Source organism: Natrix helvetica, assembly GCF_964273705.1.
Source record: "Natrix helvetica genome assembly, chromosome: 2".
In the NCBI taxonomy this organism is placed as follows: domain Eukaryota; kingdom Metazoa; phylum Chordata; class Lepidosauria; order Squamata; family Natricidae; genus Natrix; species Natrix helvetica.
In genome coordinates this window covers 224,218,201-224,241,210 of record NC_138552.1, presented here as the reverse complement: position 1 = coordinate 224,241,210, position 23,010 = coordinate 224,218,201, and the positions used below count along the sequence as shown (strand labels likewise).

At 36.2% G+C, this 23,010-nt stretch overlaps 1 protein-coding gene and 1 long non-coding RNA gene across 4 annotated transcripts in view; both read right to left on the bottom strand.

Moving 5' to 3' along the window:
• LOC309388140 overlaps window positions 1-23,010 on the bottom strand; it is a 432,191-nt gene that overhangs the window by 335,360 nt on the left and 73,821 nt on the right. The window lies entirely within an intron of this gene.
• DRC8 (dynein regulatory complex subunit 8) lies at window positions 1,110-22,316 on the bottom strand. 3 transcript variants are annotated; one of them, XM_081944456.1, is made up of 7 exons: window positions 22,184-22,316; window positions 10,513-10,597; window positions 8,650-8,722; window positions 4,770-4,849; window positions 3,960-4,002; window positions 3,809-3,875; window positions 1,110-1,988 (listed from the first exon to the last, which is right to left on the bottom strand). In XM_081944456.1, exons 1-7 carry the CDS (start codon window positions 22,215-22,217, stop codon window positions 1,873-1,875), a joined length of 498 nt encoding a protein of 165 aa, XP_081800582.1. In that variant the 5' UTR covers window positions 22,218-22,316; the 3' UTR covers window positions 1,110-1,872. The 3 variants fall into 3 exon arrangements, with proteins under 3 accessions (XP_081800582.1, XP_081800583.1, XP_081800584.1); XM_081944457.1 differs by lacking the exon at window positions 8,650-8,722 and having other exon boundaries at window positions 10,458-10,597; XM_081944458.1 differs by lacking the exons at window positions 8,650-8,722; window positions 10,513-10,597; window positions 22,184-22,316 and adding an exon at window positions 10,180-10,349.

Genomic DNA, 23,010 nt, shown 5'->3' with positions numbered 1-23,010 from the left:
AGATATAGGGGTGGGGGATGGAAATAGATATTCAATCAACTCTCAAGTGATAGGAGTCATTTATTCCACTTTTCTCCCTGTTCCTTCTCTTGCCCACTTTGGCAAGAGAGAAAGAAGAAAAGCAAGTCTTTTCCATACCAGTTTCCTAGCATCAAACATAGCTGCTTCTGCCAACTTAGTGGCTGCTAAAGAGATGCAGCCCATCATCACTGCTTCTCTTCCAAAAAGAGAAAGGAACTGGAAGGACCTCAGGTTTGGCTGGAATTCCACAAGAAGCTGCTCATGGCTCCCTTACTGAGCTGCTGGCTGCAGAGACCATCCCCATGGCTTGAATGTGCAGCAGAGTGTCCTGGATGCATTCCTCTATGCTGCTTTCAATAGATGAGTATTATGTTATATAATATTTATCTATGTGTTCGAGAGTTAATACCCCCTTCAGGGAATTCAATCAATATTATGGAATGTTTAAACTTTCTTAAGAGTTTTCACCAACAAAAATTTGACACATAGTTTTAAGTTCCTTGGAAGAATAACAGCTCATTCAGGTCCAAGAGACCAAAGAAACTATCAACTATTGCTGATAGTATAGGAAAAAGAAATGGAGTCAGGATAGCTGATTATTGGTTGATATGCTGAATGATAAGGGATACTGGTGAGGAAAGAAAAACTTTCATTATTGTATTTCAAAAGTTCTTTCATTATTGTTAACATTAGCTGATTTAATATCATATACTGTGTCATTTGCCCTATCCCTTTCTCTTTAATTATCTATGTACACCATCATATACAATCCTTATTATATCAAATAACTATGTCTTTAGATTGTTAACTTTTGGGAAGATATTTATTTGCAAGTTTATACATGTGCTTCTGCGTGAAAGTTTAAAAAAAGAATAGAGCGACTTCTGGAATAAGGCCCCTAGACCCTATTCCTAGATAAATATTAAAGGATATCAACAAAAAACATGATCTTTGAAATCTTTGAAGATATCTTCAAGATAAACACAATTAAATCATGTGAATATATTTAAATGGAAAACACTCCCTCCCCAAATGAACACACACAGAAAAAACAGAGACATCGCAACATAGCTGAAAGTCAACAAATTCCTTTTATTTGAACAAAGGGAAAAGGTGTGCTCAGGTGAGGACATCTGCTTTTAGTTCCAGAAACTCTTTTCAATAGCAGAAGCACCTCTACTCTCCCCAGCACAGATATCAAGTTTTAACATAAAACGAGGATTGAGTTTGCTTATTAACCATTCTTGAATGAAGCCTGAACATCAACATTTAATGTTTTGAGAGGTTTGTTCTAAATTCAGCACAACTGTAACATTTCTTTGTTTTTACTACATTTGGAACTTCTATTTTTTCTTATTTTTGTTTGAGTTATTTCACTAATTTTAAATTGTTTTCCTGTTCAGTACTATAATTATATTATCTTATGCAGTGTACATTATAATCCTATGCTTTCTTTCTTGAAAATAAGTTATGCTTATTTTTCAGTAAGCATATTCAACAGAGCCTATTCTTTAGTAAGTCCATTATTTCAGCCTTAGATTGCAATCTTGCACATTTTTCTAATACTCCTATTAAATTCAATGCAACTTTCCTGTGAATTGTCATGAAGATTGCCCAATTAGTATTTTATTTGTAAATTTTGAATTCTACTATTTTCAGTTATACAATCAGATTGACACTTAAAGATATTTAGGAATGTTGGTCTTTCACAAAATAAACAAATAAACAATATAGTATTTTCATAAATTTCAGTGTAATTATTATTATGCTTGTGCCCAACAGCAAATACAGTAACTACAATGACGTTAATGTAAAAACAGTAAATTCAGACCCACAAATTAAACAACATCCTTAGTTTTCATCCACAACCATCATTGAAATATAGTCCTTGTAGCGAACAGTATTTGTTTCTGGATCTACTGCTGCTGAAAGCATTTCTTCCATTTCTTCCTGTGTAAAAGGCTCACCTGCAGCCAAAAAACAACAATTGACTATAGTGTTTCTTACTACATAAACCTTCTAAATTATTGGTATTTTAGGATTTTCAAACTATTTCAAAAGCAGTAAACATAAATCTGAATTTTAGGGGGAGGGGGGAAATTGTTACTGAAAATCCTATACTGACACTACCCGTTTCATATAACATAATTACATTCAAATTTAAAATGTTTAACACATAACATATGAATGATTATGATAAAATTCCAACCAGCAAGTATTAAATGTTTTAGAATCTGCAAAAGCATTCTACCAAAATTCTTTCATTGCAAATTGTCTATAAAATATTAGCTAATATGTTGTAACATATTCTTGCTTCTGTTTTCTTTTGCCAAATTGTTAATCATCAAAATGCTAATTTCCACCCCAACATAATATATTTTGAAGTTTCATTGGCATTTCAGATTTGCTCAAAGTTCAGTAATGGATGAAAATTGCTTTGTTTTTATTAATCTCATCAACTCATCAAAGGTGGCAATGGGGAGACACTGTAAAAGAGTTGATGAGATCTTCTGAAGAGAAGGAAAGAAATCTAAGGGTCAGCCAGGTCTTGAACCCAGGCTGTCTAGCTGACAAGTTCAGCGTCTTTAACCACTGAGCCATTGCACCCCCTTTGTCAGGAGATAGAACAGAAGACAAAGAATTGGAGAAGTTGAGATATGAAATTCAAAGTTGAATGATTATGGCATAAACCAGCAGTGGTGGATCTTGGATGGCACTTAGAAAATCTACGCATTGACAAAATTCATCTGTCAATTACAAATGGCGACACTATTTAGATGTGGACATGTACTACGCCAATACATTATGACATCCTAGTACTTGGGAAGAATTTGATGAAAATGAAGGCCAATGCCAACTAAAGAACTGGCAGCTGTGATTTCACACACACACACACACACACACACACACACACACACACACACAAACATTTTTTTCCTTTTCCTTTTTTATATATTATATTATGTGCTGTAATTATTTTTCTAAGCTCAATGATTTTATACAACTTGAAATGCATTGACATTTATGGTTTTCTTTTTTTATATTAATACTTTTTTTTAGTAAGGCACACAAATTTGAATCAATGTGGAACTTACTGAATATGCCTCTGGATTGATAATGGGAAGGCATTAGCACTGTTTTATGAGGTTGGATTTTATTCTTCAGATAGGGATGGGCATACTTTTTTGTGACCAGGAGCAATATACATTTGTAGAATTCCAGGTACTTCCACAAGATTGTGGATAGCATCATATTCAACCTCCAGGTTGCCTTTCTTCCATTCTAAGGCCTATATGGTAAGCTTATCTTCATACAAGTAGTCCTCATCTTATGACTGGTGGTTTAGCAAATGTTTGAAGTTCCAAACCACCTGAAAAGTGGGATTTATCACCTGGTGATAAACATCACAGCCGCAGTTACAGCTGTTGGCAGCAACTGGGTTTTACAACAGTTTTGCTGAAAACGGCACTTCCTGTTTTTGGCAAAACTGTGCCCATGGCGAACTCTTGGTTTACTTAATGGTTTGCAGATTTGCTTAAGAACTATTATGGTGGCAGTTGTTAAGGTAACTTTCCACAAAAACAGCTGCCAGAAAAAATGTTATACAATTGGTTTTGAAGCCATTATGACATATAACTGTGATGGGCAGGCTCAATTACAGTGGTATGTTTGAGGACTATCTGTATTCTGTGTCACACAGATACACTCAAATTCACATGCAGAGTACAACTATTTTTTCCTAAGCAAATAAAATTAGTTTTTAGTAAATATTTTGCTAAAGTTTTACCTTCTTCAGTCATATACTTTACCAAATCATCTTTAGCTAGATGTCCAGATTTATTTTGATCCAAAACCTATCAAATGGAACACTAAATGTAAATTTTATTCTTATTGCCTTGAAGTTTAAGAAATTTCCCCATATATGGATTGATACAAACCTCAAAAGCACGTAAAAGAACATCTTCTGGAATCGGACGATATCTGAAACAATAGTTAATAAAATAGTTATATGTGTACCTAAGATTTGACTGCTACTTTGAAACAGCCTTCCAACTCTTTTTACCATAAATTTTCAAGCTTAAAACTTTAAAAAGCTGGCAAATTTGTTTGTGAAAACAGTTTTACTTATTTGATTTCTATCCTGTTGCAATCTAGATCAATTCTTGACAGTTTACCTAATAGGTAATTTATCTGAGATTTACTTGAGCAAAGTAAAATATTCACCATAAAATAATAATAAAATTAAAATAAATAAAACTAAAAACTCCAAATAATCCACAAGAACAATTTCAATAAATGCCTACTTTAGAAAATAAATATTGTGAATCTTGTGGTAATCTGACAAGACATTTCTAGTAAAATGAAAACACTATTTGCCATATCTAATACAGCAGGTAACCTCTGCAATAAATGATATATATGACTTCCTGAAGCTATTGAAGTATAACTCTCAATATCTGCATTACTGAGAATATTGGGTGGTATTGATGTTAATGGTTTAGCCATATATGGAGGACCACAGATTTCTCTCCTGACTGAAGGGATTACCATGTATTTTGAACAAAAAATAGCCAACTTAACAGTACTGATACTGTAATAAAACCAAACCCATTTCATGGTTGCCAAAAATATTTTAAGTTTATTTTATCACAGAGAAGTTTGTTCTTTAAATTGGATTTGTGTAAAATAAAAATCTCTCATATATGCATAACCAAGTTTCACAAACTGAAATCCTTTCTGTTTGTTACCTTCTTTCCATTAATACTCTAGTCATCATAGGAAGAAATTTTTCCAAACGAATAAACCCAGTTGGTTCTTCTTCTTCTACCTAATTTTTAAAAGAAACATATCATAAATGATGATTTATTGGAAAATGAACCAGAAACTAATCTGAAATTACACCATTTTAAATTAGACTATAATATATGAAATAGAAAAAGAACAATCTTGTTCTCTATAGGAATGCTAAGAATCATCCATTTACTAATATTGTGGAGAGTGATACCTTTCATGTAACCTGACAGAAAAAAAAAAGATTTGCCAAATTAGACTTCATCCTTCTATTTCCTCACCAATCAATTAAACATGACTGTGTTCTTCTCATCAACATATTCAATATGCAAAATGTTACACGTGTATGCAAAGGACATATATTTCTAGCTACACAGACATGACCATGACTTGATGAGTTTTGTTCCTTATGAGCTCTCAAGTTTCATCTTTCCGCTATTTATTCAAAATGGACAGTGATTAATATATGGAGGTACATGTGTGTGTGTGTGTGTGTGTGTGTGTGTGTGTGTGTTGGTGTGTTTTTGCAGGTATATATTTATTTATGCATATATATAGCATGTGTACATGCGTGTTACGTATGTGTTTGGGTAAATATACACTTTCTCTTTAGAGCATGCAACATATGTAATTTCATTTTTAATGTGAGCCAGTGTGCTCACAGTAAAAAAAAAAAGATAATTAAAAAAAGTTAGTTATCTATCTTATCAATGCAGCAGGGAGGTTGGTTTATGAAAGCTTGAGTCAGCTATTGCACAAACAGGAGTAGCAGAATGCCTGAGGTTGTCATTAAAGATCTAAGCTAAATGTATTCTGATATGTATAATTACAGAATTGCAACCTCCATCAAAAAAGTTACCCCTAGGGTTCATTATCTCTCTGTATCACTTCTGTTGTTCTACTGCAGAACCACTACACAAAAGACACACTACATTACAACACCCACCCATCCCCGCCGCTCTACATTCATTCTTGGCATCTCCCTTTAAACTTTAAAAAAAGTTGCATTTGTTTTTAAAAGGTTGTGAATGGAAATTTAAATAAAGAGATTTGCTTTGTTGCTAAGCAATGAGATAATGGAAGCAGATAAAGTAAAGGTTAAGTCTCATATGGTCTCATAAGGACTTATGATTTGGGAGTGTGATAGGCAATTTGCAAATCAGCAGTACTGACGGCCAATTAAAGGTGTAGAAGAAAGAAAAGAATGTTTTCTAGATGGGTTGAAAGATATCATTCTTTCTTTTATCTAGTATATTTAGTTTCTTAGTCTGAAAGGGCTGAGAGATAAAAAAGTAGCCAAACAGCAAAGCAAGCTTCTCCAGATTAAAAATGAGCATTTTTTTAAAAAAAATATGGTTTTAGGATCTTCTAATTATCTATTATTACAGCCATACATGGATAAGAGAAAGAATGTTGTAAGAGTACATCTATGCAACATTGTCCTCTAGTGGTAAAATTATTTTTATGCAAAATATTTTTCCATTAAAACAAAGCAAAACATAAACAAAAATACTATGATTTTTAGAGTCATTTATTAATGAAGTGCTATATAGGTAGTCCTCGACTTAAAACCACAATTGAGCCCAAAATTTAGGTTGCTAAGTGAGAAATTTGTTAAGTGAGTATTGCCCCACTTTATGACTTTTCTTGCCACAATTGTTAAGTGAATCACCACAGTTGTTAAATTAGTAACACTTGTTAAGTGAATCTGGCTTCCCCATTGACTTGGCTGGTCAGAAGGTCACAAAAGGTGATCATATGACCTTGAGACACAGCAACGGTCATAAATATGAACCAATTACAGTGGAACCTCCAGTCACAACCGTAATCCGTTCCAGGACTTCAGTCAACACTCAATTTGGTCGTGACTGGAAGCAAGACTGACTGCGCATGTGGACACACACAAAAAAAGGTGCGGAAGGGAAAATCGCGGCGGCTGTGACTGATTGCCATCCGAGGATATGTTCGTGAATAGAGTGAAACATTTAGTGGATTTTTTTGGTTGGCACCCAATTTGGTCATGGTCAGAAGTGTTCGTAATCCGACGTCCCACTGTCCCAAGCATCTGAATTTTCATCACATGATCTTGGGGATGCTGCAAAGATCATAACTGTGAAAAACACCACATAAGTCACATTTTTCAGACCATTCACTTTGAATGGTCACTAAATGAACTGTTGTAAGTCAAGGACTACCTGTATATGGGGACAAATAATGCTACAATAATTGTAGCTGACACATTTATATGTAGTTTTGCTGACTGATTGCCTCATTTAGCAACCATTTGAATTTACGATGGTATAAAAAAAAACAGCTTTGCAATCATTCCTCACATTTATGACCATTGCAGGAATCCCTGGTTACATGAATGCCATTTGCACGGTTCCCAATCTGCTTGTGACAGAGTTAATAGAGAATGCTGAAGCAAAATCATAGGTCATGATTGTGTGATGTTACACTTAATGATTATAGTGACTCGCTTAATGACTGAATAGAAAGTGATGAAAGTCTATCACAGTCACATGATTTTCCATTTAACAAATATGGTGCTTAGCAATGAAATTGCTGGTCCCAATTATGGTTGCTAAGTGAGGACTACCTATCTCAAAGACTCTTAAAATCTTAGAAGGAGATTCAAGGGAGGTGGTGTCCATCCTTTCAGGTCATAAAACAAGAAGACTGAAAAAAAGAGACTGTACTGAAAATCAATATTTAGTATCCAAAACAGGAAATAGTTTCTTTCTGAAACCATGAAATATATTATGTAAATGATGGACAACTGGAATTATAAACCATCCATGCATGATTGGATTACATCTCACAAGGTATGGTAAAATGTGTTTGGTGAAAGCATGGAGAATTTGATTGGGAAGGCTTTAAGTGGAATTCTTCAGGGACAGAAATAAATCTCCTGAAGTACAGATCTCAGATAAAAAAATTGTACAATTCAGAAAGTGGGTGTGCTGAAAGAGAGCTAGTAAAAAACACAGTGGGGAAAAAATCCCTTTTCACAAAGTACATAGCCTTCAGTAACTATATCCTTATGCTCAGAGTAAGAAAAGTAAACAAGCTGAATTTTAATTGTTAGTACAGAGAAGTAAATACAGTACAATCTAACAGATATAATGAAGACCTGGATGGAAAGTTTACCAGATCTGGAATACAACAATTGAAGGATACATCTTGCTTGAAAGAAACAGAAGCAATATTGTAGAGGAGAAACAGTTGCATTGTACATTAAAACTATCAATTCCTGCACAGATATCAAAACAAATGAATATGGCATGTTTAAAGCGTCTTAAGTTTTAGAAACAAAAAGCAATCCAAACAGAAGATAAGGAAGAACCAAATTGCAAATGTTTCAGAGACAGAAAAGCATAGGAGACTTTTATACCATCTGTTGGGAGACAGACTTTGCCATTAATGAGTTTTCCATCATATTTCTGACTTGTCTTGCAGACAACTTTCTCTTTTAGAGGATGGAAGAGGGTATAGAAGAAGCTATCTTAACTTGATAAGCTATCTTAACTAACCAATATTGAAAATTCCAGCACTATAATAAAATAGGGTGGCCTACATCTGTTTACCTTTACTTTCACTCTTCAGGCTTAGTACTACACTAGTGGTCCTTCACTATTCTATATGAATTTAACATGATTTTAGCCTCTAGCTGTTATTATAGGACCTCTAGCTATTATTACAAGATTAGCAAGATATTTCATTTGCTCAGTGAAATTCCTCGATATTGCATTCCTAATCCTTATTGATTTAGGAAAAGAGATCAGATTTACACTCAACATCTTTAAGTAACAGAACTTTAAAATTATGTAACACTACCTCTGCAAGCATATCATGGAGATCCGCCTCATTGGGACAACAGCCTAATGACCTAATGATAGTGCCAATCTCTCTGAAAAAGGAGAACATCTGATATTAAATATACAAGTCATGCAAATCTCTAATTCTGATTTATTTTATTCAATTGCCTCCCCATCAAGTATGCCTAGGTCATAAATTCATAACCACTGAAGCAACAGATAGAGGGAATATAGTTGCCATGTCTTAATGAAGTAGGTTGGCTTATAGATTTAGTAAAAGGTATAACAATTACATTGCTTTTCAGATATTCCAGTACTAACAAAGAAGTGTCAATTATTCTTTCTGTCTCCAAATACAGTTAATTCCCAGGACCTGAGCAAAAGAATGTGATGGATCTTTAAGGGCGCATTTGAACATAAACTGAATGTCTACTTAATTGAAATATAGTTCTGCAGTATTGAATTTAAATTCCTCTCATGACAAATCATTAGAATGTCCTAAAGTTATTCACTTTCTAAATGGATTTACACTAACTGGCCTATTCTAGTTTTACCTCATCACTGTGATAGTACATACATCTGGAGAATCAGTGGAGAGGACTTTTACCAAAACAGAGCTTTCCCAAAGAGGAAGCAGTAAATCCCATCAGAGATAGGCCCAGATTAAAAAACTGAATATTAAGAGATTACACAGTCCTGAGTAGGAGGTGGGAGGGGAGAAGAGGATCAGAGTAGCCACACCCTATAATTTTTTTAGGATATATCTAGTAGGTAGAAGGTTATAGCTTTGGTTTGGTAAGATTATGTCCATTATTTGTAAATAAATAAAGCACTGGACTTGGTTGGATTTCGTTGTGTCATTTAGATTTGGGCCTAACAATCACCTACCCTAAATTTAGATTACTACAGAATAACTCAATCTTGGTATTTATGGCTGTGGTAGGCTAGCCTTCCCCTACCTTGGTACCTCCAGACATGTAAATTTTAACTCCCAGGATTCTCAGTAAGGATCACCTCAGAGAATTCTTTGAATAAAATCCATGCATCCAGAGGACACCAGGTTGGGGAAGGCAGGATTAAGCTGCTATCATTTTTCTTATTGAATGGAAAGGGAGCACTGAAATTTACTCATTTGCCAGGAGATGTGAGTCAAACATTAGTGGTCCAAAAACATGGTAAGTCGCAAACAAAAGAGATAGAAAGTGTGTGTGTGTGTGTGTGTGCGTGCGTGCGCGTGCGCACGCACGCACACACACACATGAAAAAGGGTACAGTCAATAATTGGCTTTCAGTCCAGCACTAAAAGAGTTAACTCATTTTCTTAATAAATCCCAGCAAAATATCCAGCTGAGCAATAAACTATGCCACAATGAATAGTGGTTAAGAAACAAAAGGGTTGTGGCAATAAAACAAACAAAACAAAAAAGGCAAAGGGGTTATATGAAACCAACTGTAGGAAGAAAAGCTCAACAGAAATCTGGTAACTATAGTAAGCAAACCAAACTAGAAGTATCCTCTGTTAATTTTTGTCAAACCTAAATTTTCACACTTCAGGCTTTTCCTCCATAACAAAGAGAGCAGAACTTCCCTCCCTTCTCCATTTGCCTTTTATATGGTAAACGCAGATGTTTCCCAATCTCTGATTTGTGCTTAACATTAACTTCTTCTCTTATGCATTCAGCCAAACTATTCTGATCTCAGATTCCTGATTTCTGGGAAATTTCCATTCTGCAATACAGACAACCAACCACATTGGGGCTAACTTAATTAATCTAAAACCAATCAAAATGTTGCACATTTCTCTTTAAAATAATTGTCTTTACTAACCCACATTACTTTATCACTAGAGCTATTAATTTTTAACAGATGAGATTTTCCAAACCTGACATCCACAGTTTTATTACACTCATGGTCAAACACTTCAAAGGCTTCGGTGATCTTCTTTTGGATTTCTGCTACTGCAGATTCTATAAAGCAAGGAATTAAAAAATCATAGTATACTTTTTGTCAAAATTAGCAGTAAAGTGTTCATTAGAAGCAGCATAACAAACATTTTGAGCTTTCCAGAGTTAGCTTGGTTGTTAGGCATAATATAGGTGGATAAATAAATGGGCTGTAATTGATTGCCTTCATTCTGTTTTCACTGTCAGTCTGACTGTCACTGCCCCAATTTTCTCTTTTTCATCAATTCTGGATGTGAATGTGATCCCTCAATCTTGGTGCATTAATCATATGCTGAATGCAGTAAAAGCACCCTTTGATGGAAATAGAGGGTGTACCAGAATAAACTGAAAGCTCTGAGAATAGTTTGCCATTAAGCAAGGAGTAGGATAATATGTGATGTCTTCCTGATTGTTTAGGATGTTTATGGATAAAAGATGTGGTGATGCTAGAGGTGTATGGATTGGGAATGTAAGTAAATATGCATATACTCTTGAAGGCTGATAATCGTTGTTGGCCAGTACCTAAATTCCAATAGATGAGAACATAGCTTACTCAAGGTTGAAATTGGAGCCCAGGTGCTCTCTGAGCGTGGTTGTTTGTTTGCAGACATTTCAGCTAGGTAATATCACCAGTATGTATAAATAAGTGTTTGTTCCTTGTTTATATACAGTAGCTTGCTCTGCCAGTGTTGCTGGGTGCATAGTTTTCTCCTTGATAGTTCCTTGATTAGGACATTGTTTTCTGCTTGATTATTTATCTGGTGTTGATCCCTGCTTATCAGGGTGTTAGCTGCTGGAGAGGATGTGTTCTGGTCTTTTTATTTCCTTCTTAGCATTTATGTTGTCTCTTTTTTGCTATACAATTTTTGTTTTTGTTTTTTGTTTCTTTGCCATACTCTTTCTAACTTATTTGTGATGTTGTACCCTGAAAAGGAAAAGATTGACATGCCTGTGTGAATGTGTTTTTACATACATAATATTTTAAATTAAACTGCTGGCATAGAAATTCCTAAAATATATTCACAGTTGTGAGCTCCATCATGACTATACTCCATATCGTGTATTTCAGGGTGAAGTGGGGAACCTGTCTGGTATTTATTATATACTGGATGGATAGAGATTTGATCCACATTTAGACTAAACCCAGGTAGATCAATTGGACAAGTAAATTGTGATCAAATCTTTTTTATTTCACTGAGACTAGAACCAATGTAGACTGTTTTCCTCAATAAAACTAACTATTGTAGGATCATGAAAAACAGGTAAAATTTCTAGATACAGCCCATTGTATCCTAAAGCAGTTTATCAAGGAACTTCCTAGAGCAGAAGTGTAGGGATTAAGAAGATAAACTACTTCTAGACTACTGCTTAATTTACAGAACCAATTGGAAACAGTAACTATATTAAATGAAAGTATGTGTGATGTCTACCTGATTGTTTAGGGTGTTTATGAATAAAGGAACAGTTACAGAGAACAATGTAATTGCTAAGGAAATCCAATAGTCATATTTGCTATAATTAGTGGACACCCTAAAAAGTTTGTATATGTGTGTATACCCACACAGCTACATAAATATGTATACACATGGGAACCAAATCTCTCTAGAATATCTGGGGTTTATTCTAAACCACTACTGAATACATATGAATATTGAATATGGACAAATGTAGTGCGAATCAGGAAGGGATAAGTTTACACCAGCATTGTGAATAGTGAGATTTCCTATACAACAGTTCTACAGTAGTTCTACAATATTTTTGTTCCCTAATTCTTCACAAGCAAATAGATGCCTGACTTGTGATTATCTTTATTTTTCTGCTGACTTTGAAATATTGAGAGCACTATCAATCAATTAGTGATCCCACTAGTTGAACAATAAGTGAATACAAGGAACCTTATTCCATCTGTTTTATACTGTTGATCCTAGTGTAGGAAGTTATCACCTAGCCCTCTCCCAGAAAAATGAAATATCCTAGGAAATATTGATAAGGCAGAATATTATATTTTCCTGGATGTGAAAAAAGGGAGAAACACATTTTAAACACAAAATAAATTCCTGCGGCTTCCAGCCCATCCCACTTTGTCAATGGGCCATTAAGAAGGCCAAGCTAGTCCACTTTACATAATAAAGAGTTCTCCTCTTCAGCTGTGATGGGATTAAGGCAGGATAATAAGCCTTTACTCAACTGACCACATGGCATCTAAACTCAATCAAACCTGGATTCAAAACAGCCTAGAGGGTTGCCCTTGCACGGGCCCATGGGAGTCTGACAACCAATCAGAATACACTTCTTACACAGGAACAGGAAACAGAGAGGTGGGGCAGAACAGATTATAAAAATCCCTGCAAGCCCTTCTTCAGCCCTTCTTCTTGTCTGCTCTTCTCCTTCTCTTCCCTTCTCTTCTCTTCTCCACCAACATTGAAGCATGTGATCACCTTTTCTGTTCAGGACTCAGGCCATGTGGTCCTGTCCACCATTAAAACCATCTTTCCAAGCAGCCTCCATGTCTCCAGTGTCTTTTTCCCCACTTGGAGCCGAACCCAGAAGGACATTTCTTCCAACAATTGGCACCCCCCAGATGGGACTCCAAGCTAGCCTAACAAATGGATATGGCCCAGGTAAGCCTCCCATGCCGGCACAGACCCCATTGAGTCTGTGGGTGGACTTTATCTTGGCCTTAGCCATTTGGATCTAGGCTTTAAAGGGGTTTTGAGTTTGAGCTCAAAGGCTGCCTGGAAAGAAGGTGAGTACCTCTAAATTTTAATTCTCTAAAATTTAATTTTAAAGCATAGGAAATGTGTGTATGCCTGCCTGTGTGTGACTAGTGTGTGTGAAAATGGATAGAAAAGTGAATGGATTTTTTATTTTTTGTTGTTGCTGCTGTTTTTGTCCTGTGAGAGAAAAAAAGCTAAAGCCCATAAGAAAGTTAGTGAGAAAAATGGAGGTACGCATACCCGCTCCAACAGCACCCCTCCTGGGTCACTGTGCGGCTGGTCCTCCGGGTCTCTTTCCCCAAGACTTGAAACTGTAAGAAAAGTCCCTGCGTGAAAGGGCGCGAATCGAGAGAAGGTTCCCGCGGTGAGGAACGCGTCAAAAGTCCCTCCGAAGGGCACCCCCAGAAAAGTCCCTCCGAAGGGCACCAATAAGACCCTCCGAAGGGCAAACAGAGAAAGTCCCTTCAAAAGGGCGCGAAAGGTCCTCTAAGGACGCGAAAGTAAAGTGGGGAAATACGAAGTGGCAAACCCGGCTAGGACGAAGTGAACCCACATCTAAACGGGATCATGGGAAGCGGTAGCTCGAGGGTAGCCATGGAAACCCCCCTAGGGGAGTTGTTGGGGGCCTGGGACGAAAAGCAAATGCCCGTCCTGGCCGGAATGAAGAAAAAAAAGAGCAGATTGTAGACAATGGGCTTTGCTGAAAGATGATACAGGAAAAACTAATTTGGCTGAAAAGGTACTTAAAAGAAAATGGTGGGGTTTCTTTTTTTTTTTTCCTCTTGTCTGTCTCTTTCTCTGTCTTCTATATAACCACGTGGGTTTTGTTTGTTAAGATTTGTGCCTTCCCCAATTTAACTGAAATTCATGGTGGGAATGATTTTGTTTTTCCCTCTTTGTCTCTGTGTGTGTATGTCTAAGTCTTTGTGCACCCTCAAGGTAATTGTAACTAAGATGTCTCCAATCCAAAAGACAAGAAGTTTAAATGTTCAAAGAAGGTTCAAAGAAAGGAGTAAACTGGCAGAAATTGCCTTTGCTCAGTTTGTTGGGCCTAGAAAACTAACTGAAACTGGGAAGAGTCTTTACTTTGTGTCTGTTTTGGCCAGCAGAAACAGAGTAAAAATTTTTTTTTCCTTCCTTCCCTATACCTTAAAGTAACAACCCAGGAAATGTTTTAAGCTCATTTGCAAGGAAAGTTTCATCCTTGCATTGCATTTATTGTGTGTCTAAATGATTTTACCTGTTCATTTCTTTCCTGGAGCATGTGAATCCAGACCCCATTTCTCATCTGTGATATCCCCATAATGTTTATCTGTTTATCTGCTGAGTAACTGATGCTTTTATTTTTCAAACTCTGCCTGCAAGCTATCTACCCCCACCCCCACCCCTCCCTTACCTCTAATCCTCCAACAATGCCTTTTCTGTGGGGGAGGGAACTTTGTTCTCATGTCTTTCAGCCCTAGAAGATTGTACTCTTCAGGTGAGTATAGATTTTTTTTCCCTTTTGGGGGGAGGAGGAGAGTGTTGCCTTGTGTGTGCATGTATGAAATGAAGGAAATTCCTACTAAAGGTTTGCCTTCAACCTGAGTAAAAACCCTCTGCACATTTTTCTGACCAACCTACTCTATTAGTCCTAAAGTAAAAACCTGGCCTCCAGAAGGCAGTTTTGATTTAGATTTTGTCAACAAATTTGCTGATTTTCTGGCCACCATCAGATGAATCAAGGGCCCCACCCAGATGCAAATGATGTGTTAATGAAAGTCTCCATACATCTTGGATCTTTAAAAATATGCCAGCATGTGCTGGGAGCGCCAACCTAGAACCCTGGCTGAATGCAAACAATGTGTGGACAAACATCTCTGTACATTGTTTCTATACATCTTGATATTTAAAAATGCCAGCGCGTGCTGGGATATCAAGATAGAATTTGGATCTTTAAAAATTAGCCAGCGTCCGCTGGCAGGTCCAAATTAGAAACGAACACCCCAGGGCAGAGACAGGCATTAACAATCTAGTGCGTGATCATTTCCAGACCTGGAGGGAAGTTGAGATCCTTTAATAATAGAAAATGGAGCTCATTGGCTTATGTACAGCTCCCTGAAGTAATTGTAATAACTGCCTTGCATGAAGAAAGAATGAAATGGGATTTTTGTATGGGAAATTAATGATTGCAGTGCAAATGTGAGTATGTTGATGGTAAAGTTGGTATGAATGTAGTTTGATTCCCTTTCATATAAAGAAGCAGTCAGTTACAAGGTTGTTTAATGGTATGTGTGTGTATGCATGTGTGTTATCATTTCCAAACCTGAAGGGAGGGTGAGATCCTCTAATAAAAGAAAATGAAGCTTGGTGGCTTGTGAAGAAAAAAAAAAAAAGCTTCCTGAAATACCTATGATTGTTTGGCATGAGCAAGCATGAAGGTCTGATTGCAGTATGAATGTGAGTATATGTCCCCCATGCCCCAGGGAGTGATAAGTGAATAGATCCAGAGATCCACGTGATTGCCTGTGTGAATTCCCCCCCCCCCCCTTCCTTCTGGGTCATTCTTTGGAGGGAAGCAGGAAAAGAGGGGAGAATGAGTGTCTGCTCATTTTTACCATGAGTGTGTGTATGAAACGCCCCAGTGATACCTGTGAATGCCTCTGGGCATTCCCCCCCTCCTTCTTTCCCTCCTTCCTTTTGGGTCATTAAAGGAGGCTAAAAAAATTTTCTCCTCACTTTAACCACTTCCCCCCCCCCTCTCTTCTGAGAAATTTGGAGTAAATGGGTGATCTGCTCCGCTTACCTTTCACTATTGTGATCTTTTATCTGCATATAAAATTATGCAGTTACATTTCTTTGCTCTGAATACAATTTTGATTTTTTTTTTCTTCTGGAAATTTTTGAGTTTTAAAATGCTTAATTAAACCTATAAAAAGGAATGATTTTGAGATATTTTGCTTACATTTGTAAATGTTTTAACATACTTAATGAGAATTTGCTTCCATCTGAATGAAATTTGACATTTTGGAGTGTTGACTCAAAGTACCTTTTTTTTTAATTGCAATTTTTTTTTTAAGCTGTTTTTCTTCCCTCCCTCTTTTACACCTGAGTGCATTTTTAAATGTTTATGAGTCAAGGTGCTCTACCCTATGACATTTTATTTGTTTGCTTGTTTGCAACACAAGTTGTTGTCCCTCTTGGAAATTTACTCATCTTACTGCAAAAGTGTTTCAATCATACAGGCAGTGGGAATGTCATGTTCCATGAAATTTACATCGTCTGCCTCCTGAAATAATGTTTGGATTTCCACACTTGGACAGAATGGAAACAAAGGACTGCTAGCTCAAACCATAACTCTCCAATTTGCTGCTGGTGATTGCCTCCTGATAAAACCTGACATGAGAAAAAAAAAACTTAGCCAAGCCTGGGACAGACTGCCAAGACTGACTGACCACTCTTACCAGCAAGCCAAGCCTAGTACCATCCAGCAGACATGAAAGAACCCTGAAGGAGATGAAGAAGTAAAGACCAAAAGACTCTTTTCAATTCCCAGAAAACAGCTGAAAAGATTATGGGGAGGGTGGAATTTGATAAGGTTTTCTTTCTCTGTTTCATTCACAGAAATTTATTATGCTTTCTTCCTTGCCTCATTTATTTATTTATTTATTTTATTGAACTTATTAGTCGCCCCCTCTCCCCACAGTTGTAATCAGTTTAATGTACTCATGTAAGAATTGTATTTGAGAATGGCTAGCACAGCAAGTTCTGAACACCTTAGATTTCTGGCTGGTGGGAGGGAAATTTTCTCCAAAATGTCTGTATTTTCTGTATTGTAGAAGCAGCTACACACACACACACACACACACAAAGAGAGAGGGAGAGAGAGAGGCTCCATTCAGAATTAGATTGAAACTATCTCCTTGACTTAACTCCACAAAGCTTTTCCTAGGTTGATTTTGCCCTTGTCCAAAAGCAGATATCTCCCTTTTAATCCCATGGGGGAGGGTCAGTTCCCCTCAGGCAATTCCCCCACTTGAAGAGTAGCAGAAAGGATCTTCAAAACTCAAACCCTATGACTCAAAAAAAAATGATGCTGCCCAGTTGCCCAGTAAAGCAGGACATGTTGCACTGGTGGTCTCTGATAGGAGTCCCTGGGCTCATTGTGTGTAACTTTAAAAAAAATACTAAATAGCTTGTATTGCACACTAGCTAAACTCAATTTGGCCTCACTAAAATAGGAGCCAGGGCAAGTTAAAGAAATCCCTTGGAAATGGGCAGCCTGTACTTCTTTAAAAGGCAGAACCATGGCTGTGAAGGTTTTTTTGGGACTTCTGCTTGCTTGTAACCTGGAAGCTCACAGAAAGTGATATCAAACATCTGAAATTAATTGGCATGGTAAATTGGATATTGTAAATTTCTTTCCAGAAATTGTGCCCTGGTTGCTAAGACCTTCATGGTTGAAAGCTCTCTGGGAGCCACTGAAGGGATCCTTCTGCTGTCTCTTTCAATGCTTTTCCATCAGAAAAATTAAGTTTCCCTGATCTGACCAATTTTATCTTTTGTCAAAAACATGTGCGTTCCACTCACATTTTTTTGAAAAAAAAAAAGGAGGGATTGTAGGAAGTTATCACCTAGCCCTCTCCCAGAAAAATGAAATATCCTAGGAAATATTGATAAGGCAGAATATTATATTTTCCTGGATGTGAAAAAAGGGAGAAACACATTTTAAACACAAAATAAATTCCTGCGGCTTCCAGCCCATCCCACTTTGTCAATGGGCCATTAAGAAGGCCAAGCTAGTCCACTTTACATAATAAAGAGTTCTCCTCTTCAGCTGTGATGGGATTAAGGCAGGATAATAAGCCTTTACTCAACTGACCACATGGCATCTAAACTCAATCAAACCTGGATTCAAAACAGCCTAGAGGGTTGCCCTTGCACGGGCCCATGGGAGTCTGACAACCAATCAGAATACACTTCTTACACAGGAACAGGAAACAGAGAGGTGGGGCAGAACAGATTATAAAAATCCCTGCAAGCCCTTCTTCAGCCCTTCTTCTTGTCTGCTCTTCTCCTTCTCTTCCCTTCTCTTCTCTTCTCTTCTCCACCAACATTGAAGCATGTGATCACCTTTTCTGTTCAGGACTCAGGCCATGTGGTCCTGTCCACCATTAAAACCATCTTTCCAAGCAGCCTCCATGTCTCCAGTGTCTTTTTCCCCACTTGGAGCCGAACCCAGAAGGACATTTCTTCCAACACTAGTAACAAAAATTCTCTTAGCTACACCAAAAAGAAATAAACAGTAATCTAGTTCAGATCTGACTGCATTTTCCACTTATGATGGATTGCTTATAAACATAGAGAAGTATAATGTAATATGGGACTCGTTTATATAGAATACAGTAGGTTTGTTGGTTTTTTTAAAAAAGAAGATTGTCATATAAATGTATTGGAAATATATACATATTTGAATATTTGCATTAGACAAGTATATGTAGAATTGTATCTCTTTATTATAATGACCATATTATATTTTTGTTCCTTTGTTGCATTTCTTCACTTTTTTATTAAAACATTTTATGTGTTCCTTTTTGTCTTCCTTGTCAACATATTTATTTCCATCATTATTATCACTGTGTTTGCTCTTTTATCTTTTCTTTTGTTAATAATTAGAAAACAATTTTTAAAAAGCATTAGGAACAATGCAGTTAGTTTTAAGCTTAGAGAAGAATAATAGCTGTCCTAAGTCTAGAAGACCAGGAGAGGCAAGAGTTCCTAGCAATGGGATAATAAATAGCTTCAAATGTTTGCAAACCTAGTAAGTCAAAGAGAAAACACAGCTTTCATATACTTTCAAAGAGACAAGCACCAAATCAACTCACATTGTGAGAACATTACTATTACTAAAAAGAAGGGTTTTTTAGGTTTCTAAAACCTGCTAAAAACAAATGTGATGCAAAAAGACACTTTTGAATAACAGAACATAACAAAATTAAACTGACAATAAAACCATAAGAATGAGGAAATCTTCCAGGAAGTAATTGAATAAGAAAATTAAAGAAGTAACAAAGAGGATAAGGAGGTTGCAGAACAGTTGAATAAGTTCTTTATTAATTTTTTTCTTTTTATTGTATACTACAACAGACTTAGTGGAATATCTGCATTTGTGTTAGTATAACTACACACACACAGAGGTGCATACCAAAGAAAATAAATGATGTATGATAACATAATAGATCCCACAGGACTCTTTAACCTTGCAAAGCCTTAGATAGATTAAAAATCCCTAAAGAGTAATTATTAGTAATATGTTGACTGTTATTGTGCAATGTATTAAGGCACTGAGTTCAACATCTCAAGAAAAGGACATATTATTGCTATAACTAGTATGGGGTTATCTGGAATAAATCATGGAAGCGCACCTTTTTGAGGCAAGGATATTACAGGTAGTCCTTAACTCACAACTATTAGTTTAGTGACAGTTTGAAATTACAACAGCAAGGAAAAAAGTGACTTAAGGCTGGTTTGTACACTTACAATGATTGTAACATCCCACAGTCCCATAATTAAAATTCGGGTACTTGGCAACTGGCGTGTATTTATAACAGTCACACTGTCCTGGGGTTTATAATCACCATTTATAACCTTTGCAGCTTGTTTCAGACAAGCAAAGTCAATGGAAACCAGATTCGCTTAACTGTGGCAAAAACATCATAAAATGGGGCACAACTCACTTAACAACTATCTTGCTTAGCAACAGAAATGTTGAGCTCAATTTTCGTCATAAGATGTGGACTACCTACAGTGTATACATTACTGGAGTATTAGAAACATATTTTGATATTAGCAAACAATATGATAGCGTCTTATCATATTTTAGTAGATAAGATGTATAATGTTCCCTATATAATACTATTAAAAAGTGTTCTAACTAAAATAGTAGTCTTCCGTCTTAGTATTTGAATCAGGAGTGTGATGTGGCTGTTTACTAGGCTATTGTAACAGGAGCATAGTATCCAGGTAGTCCTCGATTTATTACCATAATTGAGCCCCAAAATTATGTTGTTAGTGCGACATTTGTTAAGTGAGTTTTGCCCCATTTTAACTCTTGTCACAGTTGTTAAGTGAATCATTGTAGCTGATAGGTTAGTATTATGTGAATCGGGCTTCCCCATTGACTTTGCTTGCAAAAGATAATCAAATGACCTTGGGATACAGCAATGGTCATTTGGAAATGAGCAATGGAAATCAGTTGCCAAGCATCTAAATTTTGATGACACAATCTTGGGGAATGCTACAAAGGTTGTAACGGTAAAAAATGGTCATACAGTAAGTCACTTTTTTCACTACCATTGTAACTTTAAATGATCCTAAATAAACTGTTGTAAGTTGAGGACTACCTGTACTTTAGACTATGGCATTCAACATAGAAAATCATGTCTCTGAAAATCATGTCTTGTTTATGCTTCATTTTAGTAAGGACATTGTTAAACGAGGTTATCTACAAGAAAATGACAAAAGTGATGAAGAATCAAAATAGTATTGTTTTATGAGGGATAGAATAAAGAGCTATAATTACAATTTTAAAATAACTCAACATTTAATTTCTTTTATTATAATTTATCTTTCTATTAGTACTGCTCAATAAGAAAACATATCTGTTGCATAAATCGATAAGTTGTGGAAGTTCTCTGCATGGTTCAGTATAGTCACGATAGTTATCATCAAGATTATTTTTTTCTTTTTAATACATATAAAGTATACAGATAGAGTTATCCTGTTCATATAAACTAATGTCTTTTGTATTGCTACTCTTTATAATGAATATTCAGGATGGGTATGAAGTCACTGGCCAGTGGCAAATATTTGAAAAAGGTCTTTAAGATCTATACATTTTCTAGAAATTTCAACAAAGCTATATATTGTAAACAAATTCCTATCCTATAATTTACAAATACTATGGTCAACATTTTAAGGACATGCCTGGATTTGTATACTTAAATGTTGCATTTGTGAATAAATTTGTTAAATCTTTCTTTTCTGATACATTTTAAGTAATTACACATTTCAAATTTTAGCATTTTCTTTATCCAATTTGTTTGGATTTGGGAGAAAAAATGCACCTGCTATCTTGGTTGCCCTAAAAATGTTAAAGCACTGTCTATGTTTGCAAAATAAGCCTACCCATTATTCACATAAACATGGTTCACTAAAACATCACATTTTGTTGTTTTCATGGCACATTGAAGCATAAAATATCTACAATCTACATTTTACACTAAAATACAGTTAGTCTCGTTTGACTCAATATAATCCATAGGACAGTCACCAGCTTTTGATTCTTTAAAGATGAGTGGTTGTGAATCACACATGATTTTTAATAAGTCTAGGCACCAATTTTTTTGGGTGGTGGTGGTGTTAACGTCATATTTTATGTATCAATCTTAGGCTGAATTAAGAAAGTAGTTGCTCTGGACTATCTTGAGGGCAGCACTCCCAGTTCTCAAAGTAAACAAACCAAATAATCCAACATCAATGAATGCTTTAAAATAGAAACGAAGCCTGTATTAAGTTGCGAAAGTCACGAATTGCTAGAATTTTCTGTTATCGTTGATAACAAAAAGGCGTTTTGAAGTCCATAATTTTATCTCTAGCCCCGCAAGGGATGGAGCAGCGTGGCTACGTTTTGTCCCGAGGATTCGTGTGAGGAAAGAAGGGAAAGAAAACAGGGAGACTGAGGAAAGTCCTACGGAACATAAACTTGAAATGAGGCGGTAGGTCAGGAAAAGGTGTAAACTAACTCTCCTATAATTTTTTTTAAAAGCCTTTTTTTTAAAAGTGTCGGAGATAACGTTGGAGGTACAAATTAGAGAGGAAATATTGGAGCTGTTCTCTAAACCCCCGTCCTTACCCGCAGCGCTTCCTTCATGCTCCTCCGTCGCCATGGCTGTCTCTTAGCGGTCGCCATGGCGACGTTCGACACAGGCCGAGTCCCAGCTCTCTCTCGGCTTTCCGTGCCTGCCTCCCTCCGGACTTTCAAGTGGAGGCACAATTGCATTGCAGGCAAAGTGTCCCGAGCGCTGCTGGGTTTTTGCCAGCAGCAAACTTGTCCCTAATGTGTTAAAGAGGCTTTTTTTTTAAAGTGCCTCTCAGAAATGCGTGGCTTGCTTTTTAACATAATGCAAAGATTCCCTCCTCTTTGTAATTATTACCATGCCGCCGAAAGAAGACGCCATCTATCACCTAAGTCTGCCTCAAAACCACATACAGCTATACAATTTGGAAATTAGGAATCTTCTTATGAAGAGCATAGGGTGTGAAGTACTTACTAAAAACAAGAACTTGCTGGGCAAAAGATACCAGATGGAAAGGCTTAAACCTTGATTTGGTAAGCCTTATAAATGTTAAACGTGCATACGTTCCTCTAGAGAATTTTTAATGGATTTTTTCATGTTTTATTTATATTACTTTCCTTTTCCACCAAACAGTGTGGTATCAGGGTTTTAAACAATCCAAATTCACATATTTGTTATAATATTCATCACAATACTGTTAATAATATAACTATATATCCATACAGTTACAATAATACATAATACCTTCATCATCAAATTCCCTCCACATTATCATTCTCTCTTTTTTATATCTCCTCTTTTCTAACTTCTATTTCCATTATCTAACCATATAATTTTTTACGGATTTAATTATTTTTAGAATCATGAATTTTTAAAAGAATAA

Excerpts from the sequence above, each read along its gene's own strand:
- DRC8 (XM_081944456.1), bottom strand. The coding sequence starts at position 22,217 with ATGGCGACGGAGGAGCATGAAGGAAGCGCTGCGG. Across the intron at positions 10,598-22,183 it reads GCATGAAGGAAGCGCTGCGG|AATCTGCAGTAGCAGAAATC; the intron begins GTAAGGACGGGG and ends CTTGCTTTATAG. Across the intron at positions 1,989-3,808 it reads AAAGTATATGACTGAAGAAG|GTGAGCCTTTTACACAGGAA; the intron begins GTAAAACTTTAG and ends TTTTGGCTGCAG.